At 37.7% G+C, this 26766-nt stretch overlaps 1 protein-coding gene across 2 annotated transcripts in view; it reads right to left on the bottom strand.

Annotated features, from left to right (window-relative positions):
* Nucleotides 1-26766, bottom strand: part of RAPH1 (Ras association (RalGDS/AF-6) and pleckstrin homology domains 1) — an 80876-nt gene that overhangs the window by 40441 nt on the left and 13669 nt on the right. For both annotated transcript variants that reach the window (XM_030952286.1, XM_030952287.1), the window contains exons 2-4: nt 6936-7055; nt 3413-3518; nt 2079-2593 (exon numbers count right to left, since the gene is read on the bottom strand). In XM_030952286.1, coding sequence (XP_030808146.1) covers nt 2079-2593; nt 3413-3518; nt 6936-7055 — 741 coding nt within the window. The remainder of the gene's footprint in view (nt 1-2078; nt 2594-3412; nt 3519-6935; nt 7056-26766) is intronic.

Here is a 26766-nt window from a genome sequence, read left to right as displayed (position 1 = left end):
GGACAGTTTCTCAGAATTAAACACCTTCCTCAGGGCACTGAAATTAAGAAGAATGGAGCCAAAGCAAACAGCATGGTTAATGAGTGCAGAGGTTTCTGCTCTCAAGAGGAGAGCAGAATCTGGATCTCAAATTACTGACACTTTCTGGTTACCTCCTTCAAAGGAATCAATCACTCTTATCAACTTATCTGGGGAGAGAAACAATAGCCACATTCTTATATGAGAAGCAATCACTGCATTTGTACAAAGGCAGCCCTCACATGTCTTTGGGGAAAGCTTTTGGGGATGATTTTGAGCCTTGCAGTCACTGGCCAAGCGGTCAGAAAGCAACTGAAACAGCAACTGCAACACTTGCAGCAATACAGATTAGCTTCCTGTGAAGACAAAGCAACTTCTTGACCTCTGTCCCTTGATTCACCAACATCAAGGTAATTAAGGGCAGAAGGTGGTTTGTTGATTACTCATGACACAAAGGATTAAAAAAACTCGGGAGACAAGAAGGGCAATTTTACTGATGCCTCAAGCATATAACTCCCAAAGTAAAAGAATCTAGAAGGAGACCTACAAGATCAACTGCAGAAAATACCTTCCATTAAAAACCAAAAAATGCAACATTCATGCTTTTCTTATGCTATGCAAGCTAGAGCAACTAATTGATAAAAGTTGTATTTTCAGCCTGAGAAGAAATAAAAATGCAAGATTACCTAACTTTCTACATTAAACAAAAACATAATCATGAATAACAGCTGGAGATGCAAAAAAAAAAAACCCAAAACCAAAAACCAAAACAAAACAAAACACAACAATAAAAAAAACCAAACCCAAAACAAAAGAAAAAAAGCCCCACCCCAAAACAACAACCCAAATATAAGCCTTATCATGCCATAAAAAGAAAATGATTCTCAAACAAACAACAATATAATCAATGACTGTCATAGGCTGGACTTGAACACTCAGGCCTACAGCAATAATGCAAAGGTTTGCACTTTAACTTTCCAAAGAGCAAAGGGCACATTTCTATCTGTTTAGCTTCACTGAGTAGGAAGCATACTGAACACTAACTTTTTTATACGAAAAGAAAGTTGACCTAAACTGTCATTCATTTCTCATTATTTCAAATGAAGATTTAAATCAAAGTGTGACCTCAATGAGTTGATCATGACTGACAAGCCTGCATCATTCACTTTACATCAGATGAACTTCTGTTGCAGATGTGCAGAACCATGCTTTCAGTACAGCACATTCAGATTAGTTTTAATTATTGATTAGAATAAATTCAGTTTGTTCCAGTCTTCTCTCATGAAAGAGAACATGCATATTAGTACAACTGACATTTTAACAGGTCAAATTTCTGTTTCAGAGAGTATTTCTACAAGACAACTTCTAAGTTTAAGTTCTCAAAATTCACTGGAACATTGTCCACATTTTCTCTCAAGTCACCAGCACTTAAAATGTTCACCAAACTGGTTGCTCTTACTGAAGTTTCCTCTCTAATTAATCAATGTCAAAGCATCAAAATCCCAAATTAATATCTGCTAATGCTGTATTGCAGCCCAGTTATTTTTCTGTATTGTGTATTGCTTCGAAGAGCTCCTCCTGTCATACATTAAACAAGAGTATTAAGTCAGCAAATTACTGGTATAGTATAGCTCCAGACAGACAGCTGTAGATTGCTCCATGTGTTTCAGGTATTAACTGTACTGTAAGAGGAATAGAATTTTGTCAATTGTGCTTTCTTTTTTCCACAGCTGTGCACTCCTCAGATTTAAATTAAAGGCAATATGTGATATTTACTTGGAATAAAAATATTAACTATAAAAACATTAAAATGCATGATTGGCTTGAGAGGAGGAAGAGATGGGGAAAGCTCCTAAAAACCCAAAGCCTAAACACATTCTTTATAAGAAGTTTCCTTGCAGACAGAACCAAAACTAGAGAAAGAAGCAGCTACATGGGCAGTTCAATCAACCCCACTGCACTGCAGATATTTAGCTATGAGTGTCAGCATGGGGAATGAGGTCTAAGTTTGAAGAGAAAGACCCAAACCAAACAAAAATCTTGAATTAGGGACATCCTACCTCGGTGATTGGTTGCCCTTGCGATGTCAAGTCCAGCTCCTGAGGTCTTGTCACCTTATCGATATCCAGGGAGTCCATGCTGGAAGCTGCCGAGGTCACGCTGGAACGGGAGGAGTTACTGATGGAGCGCACCTCAGCATCACTCACAGTGCCAGCAGATGCTGTCCTCCTGTGCTGGGCAGTAACCACTGGCTTGGTGTCTTCTGCAACAGACTGCTGGGCTGCTTCATCCATGCTCAAAGAGGCCTTCTCTAACTGTGCCGTGATGTCATCCAGAGACACGTTGGCATGTGATGGTTTAGTCACCTTAGCAGAGGAGGACAATCCTTTCACACTGCTGTGCTTAGTGGAAGGTCGACTAGCAGGTGGTTTCTGAGTTTTGGGTTCTGTGGCAAGGCGTTTCACTGCAGCATTGTTTGCTGAATGAGAGCCAATGCTGCTGAGCTCCTGCTCTATGGAACAGAGATCAGCCATGAGGGCATCCAGATCCACAGTCTCCCCCTGATTCAGGGCTTCTGTAACAAACAAGAGTAGTCAGTATGTGCAGAATTATTTCATTTGCAATGTCTCACTTTGTGTTATCGGATCTAATAGTTAAGAGAGCAAAGGAAGCAGCCTTTTGTTTTCCCATCTGTAGTGCAAAATATCTGTGCAGTGCTGAAACAAAATTCATTTGCACTACTATCCTTGACCAGTGCAACTTTCACACTATTTAGGTTAAACTCCCTTGTCAGCAAAAGAAGTCTATGAATGTTCAGATTGCATCTGAAAAGTTTAAACTGCTTTCCTGTGAATGGAATGCAAAAACGCACTTGCGTAATATCATGCCTCACTTTTCGAAAAACTGCAGATATTTTGCTAAGCATTTTCTGCTAAAGTAATGCAACAGCTTTAAAAAAACAAAACCAAAACAAAAATACTATATACATACTCAAACCTTTAAATTAAGGTTTCCTTCTGTTTATCCTGAAAGCATTCTGTAGCTATATTCCTGCATTCTGTTCCGTAAAGCAAGATGCTCTTTCTTCCTGGTTAACAGATACACATTAAGTCATTCTTTCATGAGACCAGATCCCAGAACAAGCTTTTCATACAAGTACTACACTAAAGTTCTCAAATACTAAGTGTTGTAAAAGATAATGCTTTAGGAGACTCAAATACTTGAAAAAAAAGGACACCAAAAAGCAATGCCTTCAGCAAATATGTTCTCAACTCAGCTATAACTGTATTTACATGTTCTTATATTTTACAATATTTTAATTTATAGTTGGAATAGTTTTTTTTCCTGAATTAGTATTTTTCTTAAACTATATGTGGTAAATAATTCAACAAACCATTCAAATTGTACATGGAGAAGCGATATGAGAAGTTGGCAAGATTGGTTTCCTGGCGGAGAGGTGACCTCTTCACTGGTGCCACAGGCTTGTCTGCATCCAAACTCTGAAAAAGATCAAAATGAGGGCAAATAAAATTTGACAAAGATTTGCTTGTTCAATTCCTTAAGATGAATGAGAATTATTTTCACTAAGAGAAATTTTTCAGAAGTTACTGGTATATATAAAAGCACCCCTGTTTTTCAGGCTTTAGACTGAAAGCAAACATCGTCATACTACAGAGATTTAACTTCAGCTATGCAGTGAAGAAAAGCTGTTAAACACATTCTGCTTTTTTTTCAGAATCAAAAGGATAGGAGCATTTTCCAAATGCTGTTTTGAATTGTGTTAGACACTAGCTCATTTTGAAACAGACAGCTGACTTAGCTGTAACTACCTCTCTGCATGAAACTGCACAACACTCAAACTGGGATAAGAGTCTAAAATATGGTCTAAGACATCCACCATTAGCTTATGAGCATAATCATGGCATAAGTGCTTAAAAATATTCAATGAAGAATCCTATTTTATGAACAGGGATTTAAATTCACGAAATTCAGAATTTTTTTTCAATAGTCTTTCCTGTGAATAACATTAAGTAATGAAAACCAACCCTAGCCAGTTTACGTAGGGCACATTTTTTTAGGAAAACTAGCATAGGTTAAAAAAAGAAACTCTTTCTAACCAATATACTGAGTTATGTTATGATGGCTAATATGGGTATAGTACTATAATAAATACCAGGATTTTGTAAGTAGCAAGCAGTAGAGCACTGTGATCTAGCTGCTGACCCAAGAAATACAGGGTCAGAAGCTGCTGGCCCTGGAGTGGAATGTGTTACATAGGGAATCCAGCTCTTGCTGTCACTGAAGCTCAACAGGGCTGCAGAACATCTGAAATTAGGCAAGGCTTGCACTGATAAAGAGTTCCTGAAGATATGCTTCAACAGAATAAAGTTTCTCACCTAAACTTTTTATGTTCATTTTCTACATCTTTACTCAAGCCTTTTTAAAAAAGATCAAATGCACTACTTTTTTTCCCTAATGTTTATTCTTCCTGAGCCCCCTTCTCTCCTCAGCTTGGCCTGAACTTTTTTAAAAAAATAAAATCTATAACCCTAGAGACATCAGGGAAACTGGAGACAGAAGAGTCAAGTTAGTCTCTGTTCCTTCAGACTGAATCCACAGACTGCTACAAAACATTTCCGGTGAAGCAAATATATTCTGGTTAAAAGCACCCCAACCATGCTTTGCTGGCTTTATTAAAGTTATTGCAGATCATTGGACACACATGTGATATGCCCTCACCATTATCTGAGCACATTTTCTACAACTGCTAAACCAGCAGTTTGGAGAGCTGCTGAAAACTACAGCAGCACCAAAAGCTTAATTCTAAATAATCATGAGAAGCATGGTAATTTTTTTTTTCATATAACCTGCATCATATAGAATAACTTAAGCAGAATAAATGTTAAGACACCCTTCATCAACACCAAATATTTCTCACACAGGCTGCAGATTTTGTGACTTTTGTTAGACCAAGAGTTAAAGAGGGAAAGTGAATTCAAATGATTCCCATGGGCATTCAAACTATTTCAGAGCTTTAAAAAAGCAGTTACATCTGGGTCTTACTTTAAATCTCCTAAAAATAAACATTTAGGAAATCTAAAAAGAAGTTAAAGATCAAGGATATCAAGGACAAAAACCTTTCCTCGTAGTGCTCTTGAAGTCCAGCTCATAGATAGCAACAAATACTGAAACTACAAGAGAATGCACTTTGGATCTCATTAATGCTAATCACCTCCATTTATTGGGACTTCATTGGAACAGCCCCATCAAGTTTTGGTGATTGTCCAAATAAATGATCTGAGACACAATCAGCTCCGTTAACTTGTTTATGCAGAACAGTATGAGGTCATTCAAAGTTTTGGGGGAAATGTCATTTCTCAGTAGTTATGAAAGATAGAAGGGCAACTGTCAGGCTATGTTGCAGACTGTCTTGAACACCAATATGAAGGTAAGAAACAAATAACATGAGTCCTACCATTAAGTACTTCTTAGTAGGTTTAAAGAAATTTGCGTGGATCAACAACAAACTGAGACATCGCCCTGAAGTCTGCATGTCAATAGTGCAGCTATAAGTCCCAAGTAAAGTATACTTATATTTCTAGGCTGCTCATATCTTTAAAAAAATGGAGCAGAGAACAAAGGATCTAAGACCCATTGAATTGTTATGATGGCTATAATAAATACAAGGATTTTTATAAGTAGGGCAACTGTGATCCAGCTGCTGAGCCAAGAAGTACACGACAGGGCCAGAAGCTTCTGGCCCTGGAGTGGAATGTGATACATGGGGAATCTTGCTGTCACTGAAGGTCAACAGGCCTGCAGAACACCTGAAATTAAGCAATGCTTAATGGGTCTAGGACCCATTGTGCTGTTCTGTGAATATCCTCACTCAAGGCGATTTACAAAGCCTTTAAACATTAAAAACCCTTCAAAGGAAGTGAAAAACCAGCAAGAATTAGTATATACAGATTCATGTCACACTCTTCCACTCATCTCAGAAGGCAGGATTCTTTATTGCCCTGCATGTGTGAGCTCAGAAAAAAAAAAAAAGATTTCCCCTGTAGTGCTATATACATTTAGAACTTGATGGCAGAGACAGTAACAGAGATGAGCCTGAATTTGAAATCCTGTTACATGATTAGCTCAATTTTCCTTCAGTCTTCAGGTAAGATGAAGATGAGAAAAACTGCTTCTTCTCTAGTTTAATGAACCATCACTTATCATACTTCTGCTTAATTCTACATGACAAACAAGGAGAAGATTAAAAATGTTATTCAGGAAGTTCACACAGCTCAAATACCCCCTGCATGCAATCACAGAGAAATGGATGATCACCCCAGGAGTGCAGCACACCATGCAAAATGCAGTAGCTGCTTGTGAAGGAAAGGAAAAGTACTAGAAAGAAGGAAGGACCGAAAGATGTCCTATCAGCTGCTTCACTGACGCAGTAAGAGTACTCTGGAACAATGGTGAGTCTCTGAGGGTGTATCAGGGTATCTCATTATGTCATCAGTGGCAGCATTCACAATTTTTTCTTACTGCTGTTCAGGTGCAACAAATAAATGCTGTCACAGCTGGACAATGTCAATCCCCATGTTTCAAGACACAGCCTATCTCTTGTCAGCTGAAGTCCGTGTTGCTCTACATACTTAAGGACAAAATAGCAATTCTGTAATTCTCAGAAGGAACTGTTATACCCTTTGTCTTAGGTCAAACCAGCAGGTTGTACAAAATGAATGTAACAACCTCAGGATGGGGGAAACAAGACAATTTATCAACCTTTAAAGATTATGAACTGGTCATAGGCTACTGTCTGCCTTGCTGCAAGTGGCAGAGTTGAGCAGTTGGTATTCAACTGAAAAGAAATGTAATACCAACAAAAAATTATTCTGTGAGATTAGTGAAACTTCCCTCACCTGCGTGAGTTTGTCCAGTTCACCCAGCCAAGCCCCAAACATCTTGTCGAGATCCTGATCTTCCTTATCACTATCTTCTTCTGCACCATGGTCAAGCTCTTCATCTGACAATTGCTCCATCTGGAAAAAAAAAAGAAAAAAAGTTTGATACTCAAACTTTCTTGTCAGTGTCTAAGAAAACTGGTGTCAGCTACTGTGTTTCTGAAACTGTTCATAAATCAAAGCAAATGTCCATCCATACACTCCATAAAAACTCCTGCTTACTAGTAAACACTTAGTATGGAAGTTGTACTAGATAATTGCAAAGTCATTTTTGCAGCTCACTTTTGTCAGATTATGCAGAAAATTATTAAGAACAAAGTTCACAATATGTAATATACCATCAGAAATTCATGCTAGCCTTGCATGCGCCTTCATTGCCAGCTGTTGTTGGCAAAATCTATTGACATTACATTAGAAAAATTCAACTCCTGTCCAAGGAATTCAGCTGACCACAGTTAAGCAACACCATTCTACCACAGGAAGTGCAGCCTCACTGCACTGCAAATAGATCACTACAGATCTGTAAACAGAAATGCCTAAACAGGCCATAGAGAATGTCAGCAATCCATCCCCTGAGACAGTTCAAATCTTGGACACTGACCAGATCCAGTGATACTGCACAATTTTTATTCAACAAAGGAACTTCTCTCTGGAAGCAAAGAGTCACCATAGCATCTCTCGGATCCTCCTTCATTCAACAAATTTGTGACCAAGATAAAGACAATGTTCTCCAAAGTTTATCTGTCATTATCTCAGTGAAAAATAACCTTTTGTTTAAATCTCTTTTCCAAGCATGCCCTCCAGACCTTTTATGGAGCTAAGACACACGTGCCTTTCTATGTACACTCATACTGGCAAAGACAGGATCTAGCTCAGGAAAAGAATTTACATACTTGGGGGGACAAAAATCTAGGCAATAATTTGAAAGCAATTAGGCAGTACAGAAGGTAAATTTCAGAGATGTGCCACAGAATGTCCAGAAACACATGAGAACAGATCCCCAGCAAGAGCTTCACAAAAAATCAATGGTGAGTTGAACAGCTTGATTTAGGCAAGTCGTGGGCTATATAGTTACTTGCTACATAGCTTTCAGAAATCACCAGTTTACATTTTGTAGATTTAAAAATTAACTAAGTGCTACTCTTCAGGAAAAGACAAATCTTGGTCTGAAAGACATCAATGTCCAACATGGCACAGTCAAACTATGAAATTTTATGAAAAATTATTAAGGTGATCTAAGAGAAAAAACTGCTCAATCCACTTTTTCTTTTGTATGATAGTTTTCATCCAAAAAACCCTCCAAGATTTAAAAATAGTCTTTTCTTATTGCTATATATTGCTTTTATTTAATTTTAACTTGATAAAATAGGTCAGAGGAGACTTCAGAGGTGATCTGTAATTCTGAGGTCAGCAGGAGCCAATGTCTCCCATGGATGCAAGATACTGTCATCCAGCTGCTGTAGGCAAAGCTGCTTCAGTCTACTAACTGAACTTCTACTTTTGTGGCAGAGCAGAATGCATGTGCCTACCTTAAAAGAAACAATAACATTAAAGCTAACTTTAATGTCATGGCACACTGCACTGCAAAAACACTCAACAGATTAAATTCATCATCTGAATCTCTTTTCTTCCACCACTTGCTTTGAGTCCTGCACTCTAAGAAATGAAAGGAAGCACTTCCTAAAATCTAAGGGTGACGCTGAAATTAAAAAAAAAAAACCAATATGCTTATGTAATACTGCTGCATCCTTCCAGCAAGACTGCAGCAGTTTTTATAGTCTGTAAACCAGGCATGCCTTCCGCAGCAAGATTCCTCTCCATGATACCTCCTGAGGCATCATGAAGTCCTCCCACACACAAAACTGCAGACAGCATGGTAGCAGCAACTCATACTCTGCCTGAACTTCTGCAAAGCAAACCTAAGCTGTATTCCACTTTTATCCCCCTTCAAAGCATTGCCTTACTATTTCTTAGGCTCTAACATGGACCAAAAATACTGTAAACTCAAGATAAAACACATTATACTTAAGGTGACATGGTCAAACTACTGCAGAAGTGCTCACATAGCATTTCTCAATGTCTAGATACATTTGAAGAAAACAATTTTTATTTGAAAGCTAAAGGAAGCTATTAAAAGGGTGCCTTATGAAATATGACTATGAACTGGCAAATCAAATAAATTGAAACTGTGATATAAATCCCTCAGAGCACAGTATTTACAGAGACTTCACAATGCTAGCCTTTCCCTCTTTGGGCTGTTTCTAGCACTCACTCTAGTTAGATGGACTTGTTTTGCAGTGCATTCATTACATGGCACTGTTCATAACTCACCCTTTCATTAAGAGAGAGGCTTGCTCTTTTTACTAATATTTCTGAAGATCTAAGCCATAGAACGCATTCTCAATTTCCTATAAAGTGTTACTTTAGCTATTTTAACTTGGCATCAGAGACACTGCTTTGGTTCCAGTTCCTCTGAAGACAGAATTAGCAGCCTAAAGAAAACTTTTACAAGTGAAGTACTGTTGTGTCAGCATGTCTGGCACTGAACCTTGGAGTACTTGCCAGCTCCTTGTAGTCCCCACCCAAGCTTCCTAACGTCAGCTGCATTTCCTATGAGCCTGTCAACATTAACTTGCAAAAGGCACACAGAGGTTAGTGTCTCGCTTCAGAAACAGCTAATATTCAGTCGTAAGTTCTGTAAAAGGAAATCTTAGTACGAGTTCCACAACTGGAAGACATCCCAAAGGACACTAATTAAAGAATTAATTCAATAAATGAGGGCAGAGACAAAATGCTCAGAAAGCAGTATATAAACTCATTGGCATAAGAACTCAAAACATTAACCACTTCAAAAAAGAGTGCACATTCCAATTAAAAACTTCAAATTTTCCTTTTTATAGCCATTTTCTTTCTCACTGTTGTTGATCACAGCAAACATGCACTGCACTTTAGCACATTATGATCTAAGTGGGAGTTATCACACCTTTCTAAGGATACAATATCTTTATAACAAGAAATAAAACCAGCATAAGGGGTGAGGGGTTGTATGTGTTTTGTTTAGTTGGGTTGGAGGTTTTTTTCTTAAAGGAGTCATTTAGAATTGAGTTAGATGTAAAAAATGGGGAAAGGATAATGGTTCTGATGTGATGCCATAAAGTAAGCCACTTACATTCCCAAAATATTTGCAGGGGAACAGATTTTAAATACTTTTATTTCTGCCTAGTTTGAACCAGATGACATGCCAAAGTAACTTCAGGATTCAAGTTATTTTTCAACACCTCACCTTCTATTCTCTTAAGAGTGTATGTCAAAGTAGAACATAAAGAAAATGAGCAGCATCATTCTGGGATACCTGGATAAAATACAGCATCAACACAGTGTAGTCTTTCATATGGAACTGAGGCTTCCTGCACTAAATAGTGGTGTATGTATAATTTCATTATCCACTATGGACTGTGACAGTCTATTCTGTCTGTCTGAAATACTGTTTAAACAGGCAGACTCATAATCACTCTAAGTCAACGATCTAGTTTCCAAAGCAGTTCACTAGACTTTACCTTTTAATGTATGGAGCACAGTATTCTAGTATTAGATTATGAAAAATTACTAAGGCTTTCATTAGAAGTTAACAGTTGTAATATTTAATCATAACCTACTATTTTAAATTACAGTGTAAAGGAATAAAACTCAGCAATACTTTAGGGGAATAAAATAAAGATTTACTCTTTCAAGATGATTTTTATATTCTTAGTATGCCAGGACAAGTATGAGATATTAAAACACATGAGGAAAGATGGGAAGCCCAAGAGAAATGCTTCAGATATACCATTTCAACATTTTCAAGAAAAGACACCACCACAGAATTCTGAAACTAAGAAACAGTTTTCTTTATATCAACAGATTTGGGACAGTTCTGAAAAGTGTATCTGAAGTATCTTTTACTGAGACCCTGGCATGATGGAAACGTCATGCACTGAGACCCTATTCTGCACACTTGCATGTTCAGACAGCAGTTCCTACCTTAAATCAACCAATTGATTGAGACAAATTAATTTATTATTATATGGGTAATATAATAAAGAGTCTCTCTTTATAAAGAAAACACTGCACTGAAAAAAAAAGCAGTTGTAAAATAATTAAGTTGCAGGTTTTCTCCGTATCACAATTCACTGATGACGCAAAGACTAAGAGAAAGAAAAACAGAATTCTGAGTTAACTGGAAACACTAATGTGCATAAAGAGTTAGCAACAAGAATGTGTTTATTCACTATAATTTCACAAGTAGTATAGTAAGAATTTTGAACTAGAGATGCTTAAGTACGTTCAAAACCAACTGACAGCATAAAACCCCAAAATGAAAACATACCATCTTTCAGCCAACTGATGTTTCTACCTCCAGCCTTTCTTATTATTTAAGTACAAGCTTGCACTAGGTTCTGCTTGGTCCTGAAAAAAATAATTTGCCTTCTGAAAACAACTACTGAATTTGTTACAAAGCTATTTTAGGGATGCACTAGCCAAGACACAAATGTTTCAAACATCATCTCAAGAAATAACTGTGTTTCTGCATTTTAACATCTAGCCCCAAGAAGTATATAGCATACCCTGGTTTGGGAAACACTCTCTAGACCTCATCTGGACATGCCAGTTCCTTCATTTGTGATCATTCCTGTGCTATTATGCCAATACCCATTTCTGTTAAAAATATGTGTATGATAGAACACTACACTAATATACCATATGAGCCCATAACCACAGAGTGCACACAAATATAAGATTCTAGCAGTTTTTCATCTCTAATATTCATTCACCTGACTGCTTAAAGAAACAAGGCTACTTGAACAGAAAAAAACCCTAAAATGCTTTCACCAAACTGACAGGCAAAGCCCACATCCCTGTTCCATGTTTCTAGACATTTCCATAATTAAAGTCATGGAAACAATGATAGGCACTTTGAGCACATACATTCATTTGTATCACATTAATATTCTCTGTCCATGTGACCAATCAGATCTGGCACACTTTTCAGCCAGAGATTCTTACGCTATAACTGACACCAACACTCTTCCTTTAAATTTAATACTGCAGCACGCCAAGCCAGTGACAGTGCAGATTACTCACTTTATTTCTGTGTTTCTTCTTAATAAAGTATTCTGAAAATAATTACTCCTGAAAAAAAATATTTGGAGGGGGATTAGAAAGCTAGAGGAAGCCCTTTCTGCATTATCCAATGTTCTATAACCCAGTTTATGTTAAAAGTAATCTAGATGAAAACCTGAACAAAAGAACATTTGTTTTCTTTAAGCTTCAAATAGCACACTAATAGCTGAACACCTCCCAAGGCTTCTGCAGCAGACATTCCAATGCCTCTCAAATTCAATAACTAAGATACAAATCTGTCAGCCAAAAAATTCAAATTCAGAACGTTCCAAATGAAAAAATCTTATGTCAAGTGAAAGTCTGTTTTAATATGCTATTTTTAGCCAACTTCAAGTTTCATTTTTCTTTTTTTTAAACGATGCTTCAGGCAATAGTTTTCCAGACTTGGCACTAACAAAACAAGGTGAAAACATGCTGAATGTCTGATAAAAGATAAATCTTCAGACACTTCACTAAAAGCAAAGAGACCTTTCACAACCAATACTCTGAAATACTGTGGGTGATCTCTTGAAATCCTGGACATCAATATATGTTTCACAAAAAAACAGTTATATGTCAACATACTGCAGATATAATTAAGGTGTATAAAGCATTCATTATTACTGTGACAACCTTGGATTTATGTCTACTATCTATTTCATGCCTTTCTTCCCTTACTCCCCAGCTGATGAAGGTGTTTTTCTTCACATCAACACATTATCTGCCACAATTCAACTTACCTGTCCTGTCCAACTCAACTACATTCCTATTATTAAGGAAGAAAGGGACTCAGCATTGCTGTGGAAAACTGTTTTTATTTAATTCCACACTTATTTTTTAAAACAAACTAATTTGTAGCAATTTGGAAATAGCATTGGCAAAAAAGAGAAACGCTAACACACAGGGGTTCTTTAAGCTGTTCTTCAAAATTAAAATAGGTCACTGTACTTCAGCAAAAACTACTATTCTTCAAACAGAGGAAGACAAGAGCAGAATATGCAACGTACAAGAGCAACTGGGAGAACAAAGACAATTCCAGAATACACTGAAAGAGTTTAAAAGCTATGTACAGTTTGAGCATATTTCTTTTCAAGTCTTTTACTTTTTCTCATGCAGTTGGTCTAGACTGCAGAACTCCAGCAAGTCTGAAAACCAGCATCCTCACTTTATGGTCTTATTTTCAGGTTTAACTGGGAGATGCAAAACAGGACAGCCCACAATATTCCCTCCTTTGCCCACTGATCTGTGCAACACGCAAGAATGTACCTTTGAAACCACAGAAAAGAAACCTGCTGTCTGAAAAAGCATGTTTTGAACTGCACAGGCTACAGTTTTAATAAAAGATCAACTAAGGCTGCTGAAAGTAACAGTTATTCAAACATTCACAGCGCGATTTCTAATGCTCCTCTTAAAATCAGGCACATGCCTGTGCAAGAACTTGCCTTTGCCTCTAGCTGTTTGTATTTCAAGCCCAGTCAAACAACAACCTTTTTCACGAAGCTCATAAAATATTTTTCTTTACATTATTTATAAGTTTGTTACATAAATATTTATAGAACACAAGGGAACACATAACTTACATTTCAACAACTGCTAATGAAACAATTGTTAGAAAAAGCAACTGGAAAAAGAAAAAATCTTCATCAGATACCAGATCATAACATCAAAGCAAGTTGTCTCACTGCTTCTGGAATCCCCCAAAACACATCAGTGCTGTATACAGCAAACACAGGTTTTCTGAAACTTGGTGCTGTTCATGACAGCACTCTTATCCCCGTCACATTCTAACAGACTGTTCAACAACCGCCCCCAGAAATTCTAACCAGGAAAGTCAAACACATCACAGTTGCTCCCTGGTCTTCCGCAGATTTAATACCTAATCTTTAGAACAAACAGACACAGATATGACAGCTCAGTATTCTTCACAGACAATATGAAAGAATCGAGCTCTTTTTGGCCAGCAGCATGAAGAAACAGAAATACAACTTCCCATATTCATATCCTTTGCAGCTCCCTTCGTATTTAAGCAGAATTTGTACACTCCTGCTCTAAGTTTAGTTGACACTAGCACACACAATTTCCTGAAATAAACACACTGAAGATACCAGAATGTTTACTTCATCTTGATTTCTAGCAGTGGGAAATCATTCTGATGTGCCGCAGCAAAACCACCCACAGATTACCCACCCATCCACCCCTTCTTTGCCCGAAAACTTTGAGGGGTAAAATGGAAAGTGCATCAAATAGAATAGCCATAGGGTTGGTTTCTGGTTTTAAGCTGCCTTTGCATTATTATTACTTTATATTGACTCTATCTTTCCATAATTGCAACCTGAAATTTTAATTCAGTCCCCAAAGTGTGCCTCCTCATATACTGGAATACATTTATTCTTTCCTGTATAAGCGAAGCACCAAAATTACAGAAATGCCACTACAAGAATCTAACTGCATTTGAAATTTGCGCTGTTGGAAAGGCACACAGTAAAACCTTTATTCCCTCCAATACATTTCAGTGCCTGACTCACATCTAGCCAAACAGATGCTGCCTTGAAAAGAAGGGGCTTTATCAATAATTGCATCCTATTTCCTGAACCAAGATTCCAGCCAGAGTACCCAAGTGGACATTAAATTAATTCCCATAAAAAGAGCATCCTAGATTACATCACGTCTCACTGAATAGTCTTTATGAAGACAACTTGAAGACAACTATTAAAAATATTTAGTTCATAAAACCATAACTTGCCTTGGCTAAAGTATTTTTCAAGTAGAGAAGAAAATAACCCTGTAAAATAACACTCATTAGTTGCAGAAGCCAACATCTGAGATTTACCAGCTGAGACTAGAGAATTATCAGTGTCTAGCCTGTCTTCAGTAGGCAGATAAATACTTAGAAACTACATTAGTACCAATTTTCCAGAATCTTCATCATGTGGTTATTGTAATGCAAATACTGCTGCAGCATCTCTTTGCATTCAGTTTTACCTTTGGAAAGATGCCTAAAAAAGGATAATAAATATGAACAAGCAGACTAAGAATAGGTATGAATTTTGTTGTAATATTTGGCCTTATGCACAGATCTCAGGGAATACCCAAATATTCCTGTAGCTGTGGCCCAATAATAACAATCACCAGGCTAACAGCAGCACTTTCAGGATCACCCTGCAGTTGAGAAGAAGCATTAGCCAACCAACCACTCAAAAAATTCACATCCTTTTACAGACTGGTCTGTTGCATCTGTAAAGGGTCTTTTTCCACCAGGAATAAATACTGAAAGAAACTAATTTTTACACATACACTGAGTGGTTTTTCCACTATAAGAAAGCAAAATAAAGCAAGCAACTGTCCGCTACCCATAAAATTGAACATCTCAACAGTGCTTACCGTTATAATTGTATAAATGAATGATTAAACCAACCAGGAGAAGGGAAATGTAAGAATATCACTTAGGTCATAGGTCAAATTACAATGCAGGTGAGAGTACTTCCTCATAAGACTGAGCTACTCTATGCTATAGTACAGTTAAAAACTAATTTTTGTTCAAAGGACCCTCTCAAAGGTTAAAAATAAGCATTATGCCAATGCTCACTTAAGATACCACAGCAGACACTGGAAATCTGTATGATGTGGGTACTATCTAGACTCAGAAGTAGTTGCCAAATCCCTTTCCACAAGAACCTATTGACAGTCTATGAACCATGGCTCAAAAAACAGATGAGTAATGCTTTAGCTATGATAAATAAACAACATTCTTCACAGGTTGCTTTTATGACAGGGTATATATTTTTTACACTAACCCCAGCTGGAACAGGCTGGAAGGCAACTTAGGTTTCCTGGTAAGAATTAAGACTACATTGTGAAGAGGTGCATTTCACTATAGCCAGGACTACTATCTCCAGAACAAAAGGTGGAAAAAAACCAAAACCACAATTGCATATTTTTCAGAAGACCCACACATGAATGTCTGCTACCTCTAAAGAATATAGTTATTTCATTCTTAGCATTTATGAATCACCACATTTTGTTGTTTACAGCTAGCCATAACAAAACATGACATTAAGAGACACCACATAGAAAAATATTTAGAGGATGAATAGGGGAATAATCTTTTGGCTGAAACATTTCTCTAAGAAGGAGAAAGTATATTCCATTTAGAAGACATCTGATTCACTTTAAACCCACCTCTAAGAAACTGAGCAGAACAACACTGCCATAAACCAAAAATAAACACATCTAAACAGGCTACCCCTGCTCAACTAGTTTTATATTTTAAGTCACTAATAAAACCAGCTTAAAGTACTGCAATTGGCAGTCAACTTTCATCCTCCAACTTCATAGCAAACTGTAAGGAGAGACATAACCCCCCCCATCCATATCACCAACCTCTGCACAGAAGGACATGTGTTTATTAAAGTGTGAGAGGTAGATGAGAGGGGAAAAAAGAGGAAGTACATGCTGCACCATGAGGTTACCATGAGAAATGGAACTACTATGTAAGGAGAGGATTTTTCCATGCAAGAGCTGTGTCTTGCGGGAGGCTTGGAAGGACTGCATTGAGGGAGCAGAGCTGAGAGAGAACGGCTCAAGAGAGCCTTCTATATCTAGAAGAGTGATGTGGGTCTCTGGACAGAGATGAGTGCCAGCAGTCAAAACTGGAAGGAAAGGCTGGAAGTCAGCAGGAACGGGGCAGCTTTCTGTGAAAGGACAGGGGAGGGGATCATTTGGCAGTACATCAGCACTGCTCACTAGGTAGCAATGTGAGGCATATAGGCTGAAAGGGTCCCTGCCACACAACGAGACTTGGCAGCAACATGTGGCATGAAAAGGAGAAACTACAGACAAGTTCTTCATGATATGGATATAGGTGGAAAAATATGTTTGTGAACATCAAAACTGCAGGAGAATCAGTGCTTCGAGAGAGTATTTTATCAGCATCTTCCCCTGGGTCTTGCAGGTGATTCAGCAAAATTTCAGATACCCATAAGACTCACATGCAATAGTACAGAAATAGAAAACCAACATCCCGCTGCATGAACTTCAATTCACCATTTCCTTGGTGATATTTTAAGAATCCAAGTTGTACTTTGAGAATTCCACCAGCTGACAGGAAAAAAAAAAAACAAACAACACTTGAAGGAAGTCCTACATTTGCTCAATACTTCTTGGTTTTCTCCTCAAAAAGTAAAAGAGAAGCCATTCCAGAAGTGAAGTCAATCCACAAAGCAGTTTTTGAGTGATGTCTGGTTGAGCAAGATGCCAAAGCTGGATGCCACCACTACTTTTCTCTAGTAAAGCCTGCACAAATTCCTGAAGAGGAGAGTCTTGAGCAGATTTAGAAAGACACGCTCATCACTGAAAAAAGCTGAACATACAACTTAATTCTTATTTGTCATTTTAGCAGAATATCACTGAAGAACCCTCTCCAGAGATTCTGACCCTTCCCCCCAAAATCAAGCCCAGGAAAAGAAAACAAAATAAACAACACCCCACCCCCAAAAAATTAAACTAAACAAAAAACCCAGAGAAAACTGACAATAGTTCTCCTGACATTTTTTCTTTTTAATACTTTCTTCTCTTGGGATTTTTCTTCTACCGTTAATTCAACATCCTTTCTCTCAAGGGTGGTTTAATGATCTTAAAGCAAGAAGCCCACACAATAGCTCAAACCAGTATCAGCAATTGGAGGTACAGAGCTATGAAATTTGTCACACACTGCCAACAGGAATATAAACATTGCCTACTGAGCATTGACCTTAATCTCTAGTTTATAAGCCTTCTGAAACTAATTAAAATTGTTTTAAAATTAATTTTGTCTACTTAAGATATTCTCTAAAGATATATGTTCATACTGAAAGGCTGCATTACTTCAGTTTCTAAATAAATCTTGGCACCATAAAGTGAGGGAGGGAAGCAGGGAGAAACACTACAGCTGGGTACCACTCCCTGGAAAAAAAGTATTTCAAGCAAGAAAGCAGCCTCAACATAAAAAAGTTTTGCTATGTCAAAAGTTAGAGAAGTCTAAAAGCCAGTTAACACCAAATGATGCATTGCAAGAGTCTTTATCTAGAATTTAATTGCCTCAAGATTAAGATCAAATGTAAATATTTAACACAGAATCAATGTTTCAAAGTGTACATTCCTGAAAAAGTAAGGAAATTACCTTCCATAGCAAAAAGGAAAAAAAATACAGTGTAAGTTCTCCACGGAGGAAGCAAACATGAAATTTCTATACAGTAAACGAATCATGAAGATGGGGCGGACAGCTGGGTTTTGTTAAAGGAGGACTTTAAACAGAAGTTTTTAAACTCATGGGATTAGGCCAGCATTCCTAAGAAATGCAGTTCAGATCTTAAGCTGCAGAGACCTTGCCTAAGCAGCTCAGCAAATGAGTCACATAAACAACTCCTGTAAACTGCTGCTACCACACTCGGTAGCTTTGTGAATGAAGCTTTTCTTGCACATGAAAACTAAAGACAGAGGGTTTTGCTACTGGAACAGGGGGCAGGGGGAAGAAGGAGGAAATAATCAAGTAAATCAGCAGACTCCATACTGCCACTTAAAATCACAAATTTCAAATTTTCTTCCCAAAAAATTATCTTTCCTCAATCACTTAAACTAATGAGATTTTAAATTCAGTGAAGGATAATCCTAAGCAAGTGGCTCAGAGCAGCTATTATACACACAGATACATATATGCTGTGCATTATGTTTCACTTCATGTTTTGCTTACAAACATACTTGGAAATTCTGTCACTTAGTATTCGATTATCCGTTATCTCCTACCCAAGTCTGATGCTGTGGTAAAGATAGGGCAGATTTAGACGAAAAGAAAAAGAACAGCATAAGCTGACTAAAATAATCTTAAAGTTTACAAAAAACATTTTTAAAAGTAGCACTTCTCAGATCAGATTGATACAAAGCCATCTTAAACACAGGAATTTGTTTTATGTGTAATTTTTTCTAAATACAACAAAAATGAATGAGCTTTTTTCAACATCTTCTAAGGAAGGGTCACACTGAAAAATACGATATATTATTCTCATTTCCATGCTGAGAGACACAAATTCAGAGAGATAGGAATGAGATACTTCATGTCAGTCATCAGTCTGAGGACAGACCCCCTCCTCTCACCGCTGAACCATGAACCTCAAGGGTCTGCAGCTTCCAAGCATTTAAGGATGGTACTCTGCAAGACAGTTCATGGCCCTCAGCACAGAGCAGCTTCCCACAGAAAGCTCAGCAGCAAAAGGCAGGATTATTTCTTTTGATAGCTGCTACTCTGACTGCCATCCTGGCAGCCAGAGAGGCTCTTCTCCACCACGCTGGATTTGGAACATGCTTCATTGAGAAGCCCCAGGTGAAGATGACTTACCTATTTCTCAAGACAGACAGGGCAGTAACTTTCAAAATAATTTCCACAGCCCACATTCAAGTTTTCCATGAAAAGCAGAGCTGGGAGCAGGCTCTGTGACATGCAAAGGTAGCAGATCATTTGTGCTTGCCCCTTCAGAAACAAATTCACCTGGAAACACACATTGGGCTGTGCATACCCAAGGGTTTCAGTCACATAGGAAAGGAGAGGCTGCAGCACATCTTCCTCCTTTTTCCTTCCTGTCCTCCCCTTGGATAAATATACCATCTGTTCAGATTAAGAAGCTGAGCACCAAAATGTTACAGCACTTCCAGTAGCAAATCCTTGCATTTGCCCTGTTCTCAGAAACATGCCAATGGCAAAGGAGCAGCCTACCTTCTACCTGCATTGCTCTGCAGGACCAATCCATTCATCAACTATCAGCTGACTAAATCTATACACACTTTTAGCAAAGCATTTGTGAAATTCAGTCAATTTCTTATTGTTATCAGCATTTAAGTGCTGCAAAATATTTAAAAAAAAAGCCAAACAAAAAACCAAAAAAAAAACAACCAAAAAAAAAACCCACACCACATTTTGGATGGAGGTTTTCTTCGCATTTAGAAAACAGTGACACAGCTGGCTCAGAAGCAATAAAATTGTGAAGTTATTTTTCTCTCTATTCCAGGGTAAACTTTCTACACTAGTTTTCAAAGGAGTTTTTGGAAAAATGTCTCTACGAAACTTTCCTGGTATCTGTTTTAAGCTCCCATTCCTTCCGTTTAAAACAACAACCTACACACTAAAGCTTGAGCCAGGCTAACACCTCCTTGCTGTTCTGAAAAGGAAGAAATCTCTTTCCATCCATTGTCATGTTGCCCCAGAACATCACTGAGCCTGCTCAACGTTCTAAACTATCAGAAAACTCACTCAACACTCCAAACACCAAAAACAGTCTTTCTGCTGAGGTCACAAGCAGCAATAGATTGCCCTGTGACTGGACAAATATTAGAGCCAACACTCTTTTGGGTTCATACCAGACAGCTGGGAGAAGGGACAGGGAAAAAACAAGTGGGACTTCCCCCTTCTGGAAGCAGCAAGCTCACTTGTAACAGGCACACCTGTAACCTGCAACTCCACTTCTGGCCCACAGCGTACTGGAAGATTCAAGCATTTGTTTTATGTTCTTAAGCTCATAATAAACAGAAAAGCCTACCTTTGCCATTAATACAGAGAAACTGTCAAATGCTACCTGCTGTAGAGCACATGCAATCACATATGTATGACATAGAAAAAACGGTATAATTTTGTTGAATTTGCATTTATGTTAAATTTGGATCAGTTATACCAAATGAGTAAAATTACAAGTCTTAATGAATTACTTTCACTACAGACATGTTTAAAGCTCATACTTCTTATTACAAGCACTTAATGTTTCAGTACTTTTCAGATATCAAGTTAATCCCTAGAGAAGACTACATTTAAACAGAAGCAGGAACAAGGAAAAAAACCCACAAAGCATTACCATCCATAAATACATTTATAATTCTGAACTCAGAAAACTTCCAGTTTAAACTCTGCAGCACAGAGGCACAAGGTATGAAAACACAGCATGCCCATGCCATTAGCTTTCAAATTAGTGGCTAAACACAAAAGCAGCATCTTACCTTTTGCACTTTTTCATTTAATGCTTAAAAGCACAGGTCAGACATTTCTGCAAACTAAAAATTTATTCCACAAGCACAGAACCTTGCTTGTATCTGTGGAATTGTCTCAGAACCAACACAAAGGCAACATGTCTGCTTGAAAATATGCCTGTATAGATACATGTAATTTAAATATATATATTATTCATATAATAAAAGTCCTGTCAATGTAAACTAATCACAAGAGTAGTCTCTAGGTATTTATAACATTTGAATGTTTGTGCATGAGCAAAGGCACAGCTCTGTTAAAAAGCATCACAGAACTGATGACACGAAGGTACAATTGAATAGCTGTTGCAACACAAATTCCACTAAACTTGGAAGGGGCTTACAGTTTACCAAGGCTGTCTTTGTAGCACTGTTTTCCCAAGTTAGCAGAAACAAACAAGACATCCTTCCCTTGGATGCAAACATTCCTTTGCCACATGAAAAAGGTATGAAGTGGCATGAAGCTGCACCAGGGGAAGTTCAGATCGAACATCAGGAAAAGGTTCTTCACTGAAAGAGTGGTTGGGCACTGGAACAGGCTCCCCAGGGCATGGTCACAGCACCAAGCCTGCCAGAGTTCAAGGAGCATCTGGATGATGCCCTTAAGTCATGGAGCATCTGGATGATGCCCTTAAGTCATGTCATATGGTTTTGGTTTCGGTAGTCCTGGGAGGAACAGAGAGCTGGATTTGATGAACCTTGCTGGGTCCCTTCCAACTTGAGATAAACTGTGATTCTATGAGTATCTCCTTTGGATGCAGCTACAACTGTGCAGTTTACTACTAAGTGCATGAAGTTAAAGCCACTTCAATTCCTTGTAGTGTGAACCATACACATTAACCAGCTGATAGAGGCTGCTTCTCCTGGCAGTGTAAGCAATATTCTGCAGCCTTCATACAAAAATGATTACATCATGATACCTGAGTTCACACTTGTATCAATGTCTGTGTGTGGCTTCATTGAGATGAGTATCCACATTCAGCCGGCAGCCCCAGCACCCAGCTGAGTGCCTCTGCATGCAGCAAGCAGTAAGAAACAGGGAGACCAGTTTCAGGCAGAAGCAACAGAGCACCCTTCCTCCTACACTTCCTCACAGCCCTCCAGACTACAAGGTGCTTTTGAACCCTCTACATGCCAGTAAAACTCCATCTGGTTTGGGGGGAGAGTGGGGAAGCAGGGGGGAGAGCATGAAAGGTTAATACCATACTGTAATATTAGCAAAAATAGCTAAATTCAAATACTTTCTTAAGAATACTAGGATTATTCATAATTCCAGGCAACGAAAAGTAAGGGCTCACAAAATTTTGTGAAATGACCAGAAATTAAAAGTGCCAAACTAAGCCTGGAGTAACTCACACAAAGCAATCTTTTTTTATCTTTTCACCACATTGCCAGAGGCAAGACTGCAAAATTCCTTTGGAATGACATTTTGAAAGTATCTTCTGCTACACCTTTACTTGGTGTAAAAATTACTCACAAGAACCCTGCTACTCTGCTGTACTCTCCCTAATACCTTAATTTGAAGTTTTTTAATAGAACTGTAATTGCAACTACACAAAAGTTTTGTTTTCCAATGTTTGTAATTATTTTTCTCTTACAAAAAGATGAAGATACAGCCTTATATTCTGCTTTCTGGAAAAGGGAGAATGACTACTTTCCATTGTCCTTTTCCAGCAGAGACATATCTTTCCAGGACACTCTTAAAGTTTTCCTAATGCATAAGGTATCTTAGAAACTGTGGTTTCAAGAGGTATACAGAGCTCAGTAATCAAACAAACCTACCAGCCAACTACCAGTACTCTTTGCTAGGGCTAGAATTCCTCACGATACTCTGCACAAACAGTTTGTTGCTGTTGAAATCATCTGGTTCTAAAGAGCATTGCAAGATATAGATATACTGTATTTAATATTATTCTGTTACACAAGTCAGAATCCAACACAAATTTCAGAAAATTTCAAGTAAGCAACAGTTTGTCAAGAAAAAATATTCCTGCTTTTTTTGCCATTATATCTTAATATCAGATGTCACTGAGGCTGAATCTTTCCTGAACTCAATGGGAAAATGGGAAGTTTGCAGGAAGTCTAAATAGATGACTTTTTAACTAGCCAGACATTTTATTCATGTTTCCCTGATAGAAATGTAATGATATTACCAAGACATGGCTTAAACAACAAAAATTAACAAAACATAATATCTTTTACAGACACTGATACTACAAGACCGTTTAAAAAACTCAAAATTTTTGTAGATGTGTTATATTATTACTAACACAATTTCATTTTTTTTCTATAGAACATAAAAAATCATGTCTTTATATGAAAACAATTAGATACAATTTCAAGCGTTAAAATTGAGTTAGAAAACCAGGGCTAAAAATGATCTTAATGCCATACTGCATACTGAGTTTGCATCATGCTCCAAGAGCCATGCCCCTTCCTAAGGCAAATACAACCTCAGCTGACATCATTGGTGCAGCCAGGCTCAGTTCCTTTCCAGAATACTTAAGCCTGTGTCCACAAGGCTGATGGTCAGTGCTGTCATTTCCTTCAGTGTAAGCAGCAGGAAACGTGGCTCACAACAAAGGCAGGAATACCGGACACACACAAGCGAAACGGAGCCTACTGTCCACTCTGAGCCTGTTTGGGACCAAATCTGCAACTTAACCTTAGTGAACACCTCTCAGGATCAAGGGTATTCCAGTCATGAATTCTCACAGCTGAAGAGTTTTCTGCTATATAAAACAAGGACAAACTCTTATCTAGACATACATTCTTCTGGCAGGACTATGGGAGGAGGTTATATCTAGCTCACAGAAAATTAGGTCACCCATTTTATAAGCAAATATAAACTGCATGTTGAAGTCTGTAAGCATTTCATAGATACTCTCACTCAACAGAAATTTGGAAGATTTATCACAAATTCTGCATAGAGCTAGAATAATTATAAATGCAGGAGGAAGGAAGTTCATATTTACAATCTTAGACAAACAAGAAAAACATTATATCATCTTAGCAGCTGTGTAAGAATTTGGCAAGCCTCTGAGTAAAGTTTTTTTCCCGAACATCCCAAAAGAACAATTATTTTTGTTTCCTGGAACGTATCTTCTTTGGTATAAAGACCTCTCTAAGGATTGAGCCAGATGAATAAACTACAGAATACAACACTGAAAGTGGAATGTGTACCACAATGACTATTTTTACTGCTAAAGCAGCTGAGTTGACTACACTGTATAAGGAATGTAATTTGTGACTCTAGAAATGCTAATTATTTGGACCACATTCACGTCTTCATAAGGACAAGGGTTGGCAAGAAAGAACCGATCTGGCATTAATTTGTTGTAGTCCAAATGTGGCACAAAGCAGCAAGAGTAGCTATTTAAAATTTAGGTGACAGTGATTAGTTAAAAAGCCATGTAACAATTAATCTCTTAATTCAGTACTACCTCAATATTTAAGATGAAAATAATTTCCTAGTTGTGTTTGTCTACTGCTCTATGAAAAAGTTTATGCAGATACAGGAGTTTGTTGCACATCCCATTAGCCCACAGTCTCATTTACTTGATTGCTAACAGTACAGTGTGAAGCGGCTGGAAGATTTTTATAGTTTCATTTCTTGCAGAAAAAATTTTTACGCTTGAATCTGAGATCTCCATCTCACACTGAATCAAATCAAAGCAGCAGCACCATGAAAGGATTTAAAATGAAGCTTAAAAAAGAAGAATTATTTCATGGCTTTTATAATTTTTCTATCTTCCTTCAGACCTTTAAATGCCCATTCAGGTCTAACTCTTGCTGGCACCTTCTTCCTATTACCTTTCCAAAGGATTTATAAAGTTTTGCTGATAGCAGCTACAGCCTAGCATACTCTGAAGGGCCAACTTGTTACAAATCAGAACAGGTTTAAAAGCCAAAAAAGAAAATCAAAAATAATTTTTGTAGAGTTATAAATTTCATTCCAAGAGGAGTTTTCTGCATATTCTCCCTTCAACCCAACACATCTATGCAGTAAAAGTAGCTTATAATGACTAAAACATATAGCTGAATTCCTTGTGCATATTTATTTATGAGTAACTTATGCCAGGGTCCAGGTCCAGACTGTAAAGGAATTTTGCATTTGACAGTGCCACACATCTGCTTCCACCAGCAGAAGGGGAACATTGGAAAATACTGGTGATGGCCTTCATCCATCTTCACCCTTCAGAACTGGAGATGGTACTCCATCACAAAAATGAGGTGTTACTGCTCTTCCTATTAAATAATCACCTTCTTTTTCCTCCTTTTCCTCCACAAGAAGCATGTTGAAGCACATTCATACAGGTCAGAGTATCTCGTCTTGTTCATTTACACCACAGCAAGCAGTTCCGTTACTAACTCTAGAACACAGAAGAGGGATAGGTAGAAAGCATGGTCCAGCTGCCAGAAATGAAGCTCTTTTGCCATATTTGTCATGACATTAATCTCCCCACTACTTCTATTCAGTAGCAGAAACAGAATTAAAACTAACAAAATCTTTTGGCTCCCAACTGTAAGAACAAACAACGATCTTTTAAAAAAGCTGGAAAATTAGGGCAAGGTAGAACAGCTCTTCAACTGGTATGACACATCAGTAAAGCTATCAAACAATGAAATCTAATTTTAAAATGAGTCTAACTTCAGTAAAATATGATCAGTGCTTTCTGATTCTATGTCTGGCATCCAAGAACACTTGCTTCGATGCTTTCCAGGGAGACTTCTAGTAATGTGACAGAAATTGTGCCACATTAGACTTCAGATGTAAATCTTTAATGAGAAAAGATTTTTTTCAGACCACAGCCTGACAGAAGACAAGTTAGCTGTGTCTAGCATAAAGGAGGGAAGTTATGTTTGGGCCTTTGAAGTGAAGTAATAGATGACCATAAGAGACACCAGAAACAGACAAGACATTTGAATTTTCATAGCACATAGGAAACAAGAGACTAAATCATGTTATTTGTGACTCAGTGGCTAAAAAGATTTGACATAAGTCAAAGCGACAGTTCTTTAAACAGGTGACACGCTCACAAGCCATTTTATGAAACATAAAAACATCCACACCATCTGAGTTAGGTATCTAGGCTCAAAAAGCAGAGTGCATGTAGACTCTATATACATTTGTGCAGAATGGAAGATCAAAAAGTTAATTGCCAAATTGATTTTGCAGGCTGCAGTGGGACAAAAAATCAGACTTAAAATCAGATCAAGGACAACCCAAACATTTAATAAAGTACAAAGGGAAAGGTAGGTTTTTCTTAGGAAAAAACTCTATGCTTTTGGACATGACTATGCAAAATATTTCAGATGCTGTATCCAAAATAACCTCAGGGTACAGATAATGAAAACAACCTAACAAAAATAGTTAACACTGTTATGAGTAACACAGAAATCATCAAGAAATTCAGTTCACAGGTCATGCTGTATAAAAAATAAGATGGAAGATTCTAATAAAACAGTTTTAAAAATTACTAATTCCAATATCTTCATTATGGTACTGGAGATTTCTTGATGCAAAGCTCCCACATAAGTATGAATACACCATCACTCCCCTCTCATAATCTAGTACTGAGTGACGCAGGAAGACCTCTCCTTCCCT

The sequence above is a fragment of the Camarhynchus parvulus genome, chromosome 7 (genome assembly GCF_901933205.1).
Source record: "Camarhynchus parvulus chromosome 7, STF_HiC, whole genome shotgun sequence".
Taxonomy (NCBI): Eukaryota; Metazoa; Chordata; class Aves; order Passeriformes; family Thraupidae; genus Camarhynchus; species Camarhynchus parvulus.
The sequence above is the reverse complement of the archived record's forward strand: the minus strand, read 5'-3'. Positions and strand labels throughout refer to the sequence as shown.